Here is an 11,753-nt window from a genome sequence, read left to right on the forward strand (position 1 = left end):
AAAAAAAATCTTTTGATAAGTGATTTTTTTATGCCTCTTAAGACACATTATAGCGCATTGCATGATTTTATGATTGCAATAATAAAATGTTAAAGTGCATTATTTGCTTTAGTTTTCATCCCATTTTATACAATAAAATATAGAAAACAACACATCTGCAGACTTTTCTTGTATCAAATGCATCACTTTATGCACAAATAATACTTTCAAATTTGATTTAAATGAAATATCCTTGATGTACTAGATACACAGTTAGAGCATGTCATTATGTATGAAATGGTAAAAAATAATATCAGAATATAAAATTTAATGGAAATGCACTCAACAAAGCATACCATATACATATGTAGAGAGTATGAGTACGTAAAACATTTTTTCATAGTGTATTTTTCCACAGTACGGATATGCATTATAAACTTGTCTCTTACGTATATATACATATATAAGAGACGGTTATTAGGGAAGCAGGAAATACTATTTCCTTAAGACAGGCATTCTCTATTTAAAAGCTGCATTCGAGAATGTAAACTATTTTCGAGCTAAAAAAAAATATGAAAAAATGTTTTATATACACACACACCGATATACTTGAATAAAATATCTACAATTCATAAATACATTGTAAATTATAATTAATAATTAAATAATTACTTATAAAAACTGCTTATGAAATTAATTGAATGCACTTTGTATTAGTACATAGCAGTCGTGAGTCAGTTAATCTAAATGCTTGCAGGTGGTTTTAGATAATTTCCTAGTAACTGATTTAATATTGCAAATAATTTATATTTAATTAGATTCTGTGCTGTACTTTAATTACTTTCACAGAGTTTAATGTTCAAAACAGAAATTTAGCAAAAAATTCATTAAAAATTTTTTAATACCTCTTATTTGTTATTTTTCCCATCTACTCATCGTACACACTATGTCAATGCCAGCTCTTATCATTAGTTTGTTGGACATTACAGTAACTCTCATAGAAGTCATTATGTGGTTTTGAAATCTGATAATTGTATGATCAATAAAATATTTAATTAAATTTAATTATACCGTTGACCGTGCAACATTCTGCCAATGGCGACGCTGCTAGCCGCATAAATTAAGGCCCATTTAAGCATTTCAACATTAGTTACTAGACTATTTTAGATTTGACTATATTTAAGTTAAGACACTGAGAGTTGCCGTAGATGTATAAACAACAAAATTTATTTTTTAATTAATGAAATTTTAAGCTAAAACTTTATTTGTACATATACTTTTTTTAATTAGTATGTATAGTAAAGCACTGCTGATAAAAATATTTATTGTATATTTAAATAATAATTTTAGAATACATTATTGCATTAAAAAATTCTACGGCATCTATACTTTCTAGCTTAATAAGCTCTCGGAGCGCCATCTATTCGTTAATGATAAAACTAATACATCGACTTCACTTAATACTATTTCTTTCACAAGAATATAACCAAAACTTCATTTTGATACTGGAATGTTTTATTTTTTAAGCTATTTGAATTTGGCATACTAGTGTATTTTTCAACAATAGACAAAAATTGCTATCTGCTCCGTTTGCTCCTTCAAAATGAATGCTTTGTAAGAGGGATAATTCTTTAAAAAATGGTTAAACAGGCATTAAGACCGATCTATGTCAAGGACATCCAAAAACGATATGAACACTAAAAATTATCGTGTCAGCATTTGATAAGGTTATGGAAAATTGTCGAGTGACTGTTAAGGATTTTGCAGAAGCTTTAGGTATTCATTAGACCTAATTGTAATATTTTGTATCGTCTTTAATTTTGAAAAACTATGTCACAATTCAATTTCAACTATATCACCAACATCTGCGGCGTTTCGAAGGGGATACAAACGTTTTTGCAACACATGTCATTACTATGAATGTGACTTGAGGCTATTACCCACTTAAGAAGTGGTGTGAACTCGGGTCCAAAGTGAAGAGCCGGTTTATGTTAGAGTCAGTTTTTTGAAACGCAGAAAGAGAAATTTTTAAATAAGTTTTATATATTATATCAGAGTCAAGTACCAAAGTACGATAAAATAAAACCACAGGGATGGTTGTATAAATTATTTTGAGCATTGATGAAGTTGCTGGTACGACGGTTTGATGTCCTTTATAATAGCTTGGCATACGACACGACGAACGAGAGTAGCGATAATGAAACAAAACTATACTTCAATGATAGATTCAAAATAACTTTAAATTAATCACACAGATACCGATCTGTTGAAAAAAAGGTATATTTCGAGACAATCAATTTGAAATATGTTTTAAATTTGTAATAAGTAACATATTGCAACATAAAGGGTGCAATTTTTAACGTTACTTGTAGACAGTAGATTAAATATCAAGTATATTTAGATAGGAAAACTTCCGAAAAAACACAAGAGACAAGCACCTACATTTTATGTACTGTACTACTTCTACACTACATTGTAAGAAACTATCAGCAGTAATCCGATAAACCGGTTTTAAAAACCAGCTGTAATGAGCCGGATCTTTTAGTGTAATTCTACTAAACCACGAATCGAACTTTTAGCTTTAGTAATTCTGAACCTAAGCCGAATATTGGATGAAATATTTTTTGAGCCGAACAATGTTTTAAAATATCTAACCACTGAACCGAATTACTTTAAAATTTTATACAATTCACAACCCTGCTTAGTTATAGCAAATATGATAACAGTGTATGCCTTACCATACCCGCTACACTTTCAAGTCTAATATTACACTTTTTTTATTTTCTTTCTCTTTGTTGGATATTAAAATTACTAAGAGATGATGATACTTAATTGTAAAGATCTTTCTTTATCTATTTTATTCTTTCTTTTAATATTATTGACTGCAATATGATTGGCAAACTCAACATTTTTTTCTTGAAAATTTCTACCAAATTTTTTTTAAATATTAGTTTTTCATATTTTTTTTTTTAATTTTCAATGTTATAACACCCACAGTTTTTTCCACAATCAAACTTTTGCAAAGCATAATGTATCACCCTGTATATAATAGTGCATGTAAATAAAAAAATGTAATTATAGTTACATATATATATTTTTAGAATAATTTAACAATTGTTATTTAATTTTCAACAAAAATATTTCGTAATCCGTTCTGCGTCAGCTACCTACGCCCACATGCGATTGATCTATCTCCATGGCATTTTGATCGGCGAACGAGAACGCCTCTGCAGTGGTACAATAACTCGTTGTTGTTGGTGTTGTTGTGATGTCTGTTGCAATGGTTGGTAATGTCTTAAATAGCTGCCAGCGGTACGATTTACTGCTGTCGTACGTGTCTGTGGTAGCGCTTGAGTTTGCGAGATCTTAGCAGCGCTACCAAATGCGCAGGTGCCACTGTAATGCGCACTATTTACCATTGTTTGCGGTAAATGTGTATCTCCAAAGTAGGTGGTATGTTTTGGTTTATGTGAAAATTGCACTGGACTAGGCTTCTGTGTTTTATGCACTGCTTGCAGCGTCGGTGTTAAATGGCTTTTATGCAGTTCATAGTTTCCAACTGCGGTGGAGCTGATGTGCGGCATATAACGTGTTGTTGTGGCGCTTGTATAAAGTTTCGGCGCTGCTGTTGTTGTTGTTGTTGCTGCTGCTGTTGTACCGCCAAGCTGTATACGTGTTGACAATGCACCGTTACGTGTAGTATGCGGGGAGTATTGTCTTGAAGTATTAGCATCGTTACGCATTTGCACCAGCGTTTGAAATCGTCCAGAGCTATGGGTCACATTTGAATTTCGACTGGGCGAAACTGTTTGCGGTTTAAGCCAAGTTTTTAAAGGTGCATTTTTGTGGCTTATGTGGCTAATATTTGTTGTTGTTGTCATTGGAGTAGGCGTTGTTATAACATTTTTGTGCTGTTGTTTATATTGTGTTGTATTATATTGCGACGGCATGGGTTTGGCTACCCCAACTGGTACAATTCGTCCAGGCATATTTGGTGCTATAGAATTTTTTATTTCAATACGTATTGAAGGTGCAGTTGTTGTTGTTGTAGTCGTTGTTGTTGTTGGAACTTTTTCATTGTTACGCTCAACACGGAATGTTTCATTTCTTTTTACAGGTGAACGTGTGCTAGAGCGGGATGCATGTTGCGTTCTGCGATCGCGTACTGGTGAACGTGATTGTGGACGATAGTTTTCATTTTCAAACTCAAAAAAGTCAGGACGATTTTCTTTTGATTCACGTCTTTGTTTAACTGAATCGTCGGCCTTATCAGTTTTATTTACTGTCGGTGCAGGTGATTCAACTTTAACAAACCAGGCGGGATTATATGGAGCGTCCTTTTGTTGTTGCAAAAATTTATCCCGAAATGATTTACGAAAAGTATTTAAAGTGACAGTTTTGTATTTATCACTTTCATTTTCCTCAGTTTCATCTAAGTCTGTACTTGTCTGTGTTTTCAACTGCTCCAATTGTTCTTTTAAATGTAATGGCATTTTACTCTTTCTATAAGTGGACGAATCGAAGGTGCTATTATTGTTATTGCTATTATTACTCCTTTGCACGGCCGGTTCTATGTTGCCATTTTGTAGAGACTTAAGACTTGATTGTTGCTCATAGAGAAAATTAAATGGATCTGTTAGGGAATCATAATCTATATTCGAGCTTCCTTCAGTTTTCCATTTGTAGTAAGTATTTGTAGCATTGTCACTGGGATGATGTTCCATGCTCGTTTGTTCTGGAGTTGGCGTTTTCTTACGTTTCGTAAATGTACTGAATTTACTTAAAACTTTTGATTTTTTCGATTTTTTTTCTAAAGTCGATGTGTTTGAGTGATTTTTATCTTCCTGATCGGAATTTAATATGAACGTATCACTGCGATTTAGTATGGATTCTGCGCGAGAATCTATCGAGTCTCTACGTTCAGTTACACTACTAATAACACTGCCGGGCCGTGAGTTACGCACTGGCGAAGTGTCACGCGACGAACTTTTGCTACGCGTTATTGTCGAACGTATATTGCGAAAGAATGACATTATAATTTCTTAATTTCTATTGCACAATCACTATTCTTCAAGCACGTTTTTAATTACGTATACGAAGTACACAGCTAATTTCGTTTAAAAATTTAAATTATTATAATTTATGTATATTTAATTTTTTCTTAGAGGCGAGGCGAGGCGATGCACGTTCGTTTCAATTTTTTATTTTCGAGTTGTAGACAAAAATCGGGGAACACTAGTACTTTAAGATTTTGAACTTTTTTTATTTTATTATTTATTATTATTTAAAACAATTCAAGCGTACAAAGCAAAATCAAAGTGTTTAGCCGTTGACTGCTCTCAAGCAACTAAACTTACTTAGCAAAACTTGAACTTAATTACTTTAGAAAATATCCCACAAAAGGCCTTAAGCGTTGCTAGCTTTGAGAGCACAGTTTTTGTATCTTTTGCTCGATTATTGCTGATTTCATTTTTATTTTGATTTGCACTTTTTCATTATGGCCAAGTGTTACTCAGTTGTAGCTTGTTTTGACCATTTTTGAGTGCTTAACTTCATTATCACAATTATAGTGTGCCACCAAGTATGAGCAAAAAGATACGAAAGTTTGTTTTAGCACTGCTACTAATGGAGATGCTGTCTGTGGAGGCGTTCTTCTATTCTCGTTTTGCATTAATGGGCAGTTGTCGCTCTAAATGTTAAGACGTTTCAGATATGTGACACTTTTTATTCTTATTTTATTTAAATCTGTTTTATTTTCCATCTTAACTTAAATAGTTACAAGTTACAGTTGAAAACAGTGTGATTTCCACGTAAAAGTCGGTATTCATAGCATTTTGTTAACTCATTTCAGTTCAATTGTGTTGACTTAACAATAGTTAAGACGCTCTAATTCACCACAAAAGATCACATTACTGGGTAAGCTGCTTTTGAACAGGTATTAGAAGAGCTCCATGCGTTGAGATGAATGAATGACAATATTAACCATCAACTTAACACACAATTCCATGTTTATTGTGATTTATTATTATCATTATTATTATTATTAAATTTTAAAAGAAACGACAAGACAATTTTGTTAACAAAATTTTGTTTCTGCTCTTTCATGTTTTTAATTTATTTGATTAACAATTTTTTTTTTTGTATCTTAAGTTTTTCATTTATTTTTATAGGAAATTTTTGCAAAAAAAAAAAACAGCGAACATCAATTTTGTATTATATATTAATTTATTGTTTAAAGTATTTTGTTTTATTTAATTATCACTATTTATATTTTTTTTTTTTTTTAGTATAATTTTTTTAATAATTATAAATTACGTTTTAATAAATAAAGTATTTATTTGTATATTTTATTAACAACTTCCGATATCGTCAAATACTATTTTTGGCTCTAATTCATTCACTAACACTTTGTTTCAAAAAAGGTGTTGAAAATCTTTACAATTGTCTCTTCACCATTTTTGTAATAAATTATTCAGCAAATTTTATTTATTTTAAAAACAAAAATTAACAATAATTGAGTTTTAAACAAACGTTTTACATTGAACTCTTTTAAAAAATAAGTATGAGACGTATTAATGATGCTATGGTTCCGTATGCATTACGACTAAGATAAAAAATGAATAATTTTTACAACAAAAAAATTTAAATGGGCGTTATTCCTTTTAATTATAAACAATAAACATTTTCACAAAAAAAAACAATTTAAAACAAATATAAAAAAAATTGTACAATAAGTTCAACACTGTAGATGCACACAATTGATAACCACTTTGTATTTCGGATAGTTAAAATTTCCGAAATATTGTAAATATATTATTTTTATAATAAATGTTTATTAGAAAAAGTACAAAATTTATATAAAAATATTATTTTTATTTAAAATTTTTTACACATTCGCAATAAATCTTTATTTCGGATATAGTTTTTTGTTTAAAATTAATTTTCAAAAGAAACTATGTCATTACGTAGCGCCTAAAGAATGGTCATTCACTTCATTTGCACCATTTCATTAAGTTATTACTGTTTTTAATAGTCCCAAAAGAAGAAATAACAATAGGCTGATCTCCCGCTTTCAGTTGTATTTTGTTGACCAACAACTTATGTTAAAGAATGAGAGAAAGAAAGAAAACTTTCTAAGATTAAAACCAGAAGCTTTAAAAAAAAGCATTCAATATATTACACATTCCGGTTTTAATTTTTGGGGGTTCTAATATCTAAGAGTTCTAATTTGTGAGACTCTACTACATTTATTTTTAGAAGTCTATACAGGTTATACCACGGGATGTGAATTTGAGTTTCTAAGTAACACTATTAGTAGATGTCAGATGCTGGCCGACAGAAGTAGGTTTTAATACCACATAAAATGTTTAAAGCATGGTTGCCATCAGTAAACAATTTTAAATAGAGATATATTTATGCTGGACCGGGAAACCATTGAGTAATTTTAATAAAAACCCCAAACTTTTTATACATACATACATTTGGGATGTCAAAAAAAAACTTGTGGAAGTTGAACCTTATATTACAGCAATGTGCGAACTTATGGTACATGTGACACACACATATGAACATTACTTTTTTTTATATATTATATCCTTATTAACATAGTGTTCAGCGACGAAAATGTGAGCAAAAAGATAAAGCCATATCACGATATTCGGGTAATGACTTTTTTGCTTTTTTAAAATAATCTATTAATGCCAAGATTTGAACATTTGAGTATGCAAAGGTTCAACAATAAAAAAAAACTATTATTTGCAAACAGGTTCTACATCAGTCTATAGTAGATAGATGCCATAGTAGATAGACAGATAAGCAATATTATCTTTCTCCTTCCCTGACTTATAATTTCGAAAGTAATCCTGGTAAGAAGGGCTTACAGAAGTATACATAACTTTATTTATAACATCAATCATAACTTTATATATGATTTTCAGACTTTGTTTTCGGTAAGGAAGAGGATATTAGGGCAAAGTTTTTGGACACAAATTCGTCTACAAAACACATATATTACATATGTAATATGTTATATATATAATATTAATTAATCTATTAATTATTAATATTATATTAATATTATATATTAATCCAAGTCTAAATTAATCTTAGTCTAAATTATCCTTCAATTACAATATTGAAGGATCTATATATTACCTAATGTCGTGTTTAAAACATCTTAGTGTCATGTTATGCATACAACCATATGACTAATAGTCACAGCAATTTTATGTTCTTTATGATCATAACCAGAAGGCATGTTTTACAGAGACTCATATCACAATTTTGAATTTTCCACATTTATTACTATATTGATACGAGTTTTTTCCACACAATATTCACAAATACATAATATTTCTAACATTCAAAAATGTATGGAGACTAGAACATGTTTTGTAGACGTACTTATGTCCGGTGTGGACAAAAACTTTACCCTAATATCCCCTTCCTTACCAAGAGCACAGTCTAACAAATCATGAAGACCAGAATATCTTGACGTACTCATTCATATTTATAAATATTTATCTCATTTATTTTAGATAGAGACCAAAACTCTTTTCTCAACATTATCCAACTACACTAAGAGTCAAAAATAATACGGCTAGATGACTATGGCATAGAAGACATTTTGGCTGCAGACAGGCCTAATCTGGCTGAAATCGTAATGTTAAATAAGATATTCTACTAGGTAATCTGTCAGCAAATTCAATTCTATTCTACTAAGTATATGTGTGTCTGCATAGTCCAAAGAAGAAACGTGGTGTTAAGATATCCGTGTATTGGAAAAAATTGTTTGTAATATTAAAAGTTTCCCATTTTCAAATTGCTAACATTTTCAGTACAAGTTATTTTAAAAGAATCCTTATTCTATTACTGTTTTTGAAAGTAATAGAGTATTACAATGATCTTAAGTAAGTATAATATTTTTATATACATAATTATGTATATAGAATTACATACTATAATTGCATTGAATGCCTTAAACATTATTATTTGTTTATGTATTTGATTTGCTCAATGGATCGTATATCAGACTTTAAATTAAATTTCTACGAATTTATTACTAAATAAAATACCCCAAAAAACGTAATAACTTCTGTCTATACCAGTTGGATTAAGAAATTTTTTTCATTTTTGTGGTTTTGGAAATTAATATTTCTTACATTTTTTGCTTTTGATTTGACGCCACTGCATTCGCTGATAACTTTTGTAGCAAAAAAAATGGTGACCGCAAAATGTGACTGAATAAAAATTTAAACACACAAATATTTCTTTTTAAATACAATATAATGCAGTATTATTAGTTTTTAGTCGAATATGTAACATAAAACACTTTATATGAGTATATTGTGTACATAAAATAAATGTAGTATACTTTTAAGCTCAGTATATAATGTAATAAAATTACAACCAAAGATATGTGCAATTTTATTTTTCAATTTATATCAATGCATGTATTTTTGTATGTATATCATATATATAATTATAATAATAATTATAATAATAATATAAATAATAATAGTAATATTAATAATAATAGCAATATTAATAATAATAGTAATATTAATAGTAATAGTAATAATAATAATAACTGTAATTTTTAATAAATAATAGTAATATTAATATAATAGTAATATTATAATAATAGCAATTTAATAATAATAGTAATATTATAAAAATAGTATAAAATAATAATAGTAAAAATAATGATAACTTAAAAGTATTCTTCTATATATGAACAATTTTAAGAATTAAATTTTAATTTATAATGATATATATATACATATATATATATAATATAATATAATATATATATATATTATAATATTATATTATTATATATATATATATATATATTAATATTATTATATAATATAATATAATATATATAATATATATATATTTAGTAATATATGGTGTAATATATGTTATATGTTATACGTATATGTTTTATACGTATAAAATTTTTAGATTAAAACTATGTTAGAGTTTTCTCTCATTGCTATTAACTTCATATTAATAATATTACAGTTTAATGAAGATACATATTAACATCAAAGGGTAGTTGCATTGAATTTAGTTTCTAATAATCTTGTTTTCATGGTTCACACCCGATCTTAGTTTCTCAATTTGTTGGGTCTTTCTACTCCTATGACAAGTGAGATCAAATCAAAGCATTTATTCATCTTCTTCTCTTCTATTCATTTAACCGAATGATTATCATATAATATTGATTCTAGATTTGTGCATTTAAATATCTTTTACTTCATTCATTCTTCCACTAAATAAAATCCAAAAACTTAATTGATACAAAATATAAACGGATATAAATATTACCAAAGAATATTTCACTTATTGTTTTTATTATAAACCAGATATCTATTATTTTTACCGATATCTAAAATTTTGTGAAATTTTTTAACTGTTACTTTATTTACTGATACTCATACTCACATACACACAGTAACAGTATTGTTTGGCATGGGCACCTGAAGGCTTGAAACCATGGTGCTCCAAAAACACATGTATCAAGAAAATGCGCCGATAAACGCCCCATTTGAAATTTTAATGAATTTTCGCCGGTTCCAAATGAAGTTATCTGTTTTGGACATAACTTTTTTCATAGTAAGGAGCGTGGCCTACCAATATCTCTGCTCATCTTTGAATTTCAGTACCCAGTGGTGAATATGCAACACCACGACGAATGAATGGTAAACAAATATTGTTTATTCTTCCCAATCATCACTTGGCCAGAACAGCTGAACCTACGGGCACTACTATCATACAAACTTAGCATTTATTTGGTTGAATAGTAATAGTAAGTCTTATTCGTTACTCAAACAATAGTAAGACAACAATAACTTTTTCGTTGAGTGGCGCTAATATATTTTAAGTAAAAAACAAATTATTTCTTTAATGTAAATAATGTTAATTGTTATTTGTGGGCTATATTTTACTGTGCTAATCAACGTCTCATCTTCAAATAACGTCTAGGTAAAAATTGTTACAGCGCCACTTAAAATACAAATTACTTCTTTATTCGAATGCATATACTGCATATATATATGTAGAATATATGTAGATATACTCAAATCATCTCAACTAAATCAGTGGAGATTTTTGTTTCGCTGTTACAATATACCAACTAATATCCCACCGATTGACCCGGTGTTTAATAACCTCCAGCGTGCGCTGAGAAATAACCCTTTTCAGTATGTTCTCTTTCTTTTTAAATATTTTTACTTTTATTCTACTTTACGGCTGTTATTCTTAGATCTCATTTATAAAATCTATTGTTACCCCTTAGCTACATGTAAAACTCCCCTAACACTTTTTCTTTCCCTTTTTTCCCTTTGACCTTTCTTAATTCGCATCTTTTCTTTTTTTTGGAATTTGATTTTCGAATATTAGATCTTTTTAGAAAAGAGCTAATATAATAAATATATATATATTCATAATTCATTTTTAAGAAATGGTTTTAATATGTGGTTTTAATAATTGGTTTTAATAAGTGCAAGTCTCATACAGAAGTTTTGTTTTTTTTCCTCATTTTCTCCATCAACATTTTTAAAAAAATTTACACTAAATGTATCTACAACTCCTATCTATTTTTTTTTAATTTCTATTAATAAACATGTGCTATGCAAACACATAAATTGATATTTTAAAAATTTTTTATTTCCTTTGCAGAAATAATAATTTCCTTTTTATATTTGTGAAAACTCTTTCAAAACCATAACATTTTATAAATAAATATTTTATAGACATCTTTTTTT

At 28.7% G+C, this 11,753-nt stretch overlaps 2 protein-coding genes across 2 annotated transcripts in view; one reads left to right on the forward strand and one right to left on the reverse strand.

The window, feature by feature from the left end:
* The window catches only part of LOC119681503 (prickle planar cell polarity protein 3-like), a 137,809-nt gene that overhangs the window by 117,578 nt on the left and 8,478 nt on the right, over positions 1-11,753 (forward strand). The gene's annotated exons all lie outside the window — the stretch shown is intronic.
* Positions 3,061-5,337, reverse strand: LOC119673385 (probable serine/threonine-protein kinase DDB_G0275165). Its single transcript, XM_038084649.1, has one exon. The coding sequence runs from the start codon at positions 5,010-5,012 to the stop codon at positions 3,168-3,170; it is 1,845 nt and encodes a 614-aa protein (XP_037940577.1). The 5' UTR covers positions 5,013-5,337; the 3' UTR covers positions 3,061-3,167.

The sequence above is a fragment of the Teleopsis dalmanni genome, chromosome 1 (genome assembly GCF_002237135.1).
Source record: "Teleopsis dalmanni isolate 2A chromosome 1, ASM223713v2, whole genome shotgun sequence".
NCBI classification, from domain to species: domain Eukaryota; kingdom Metazoa; phylum Arthropoda; class Insecta; order Diptera; family Diopsidae; genus Teleopsis; species Teleopsis dalmanni.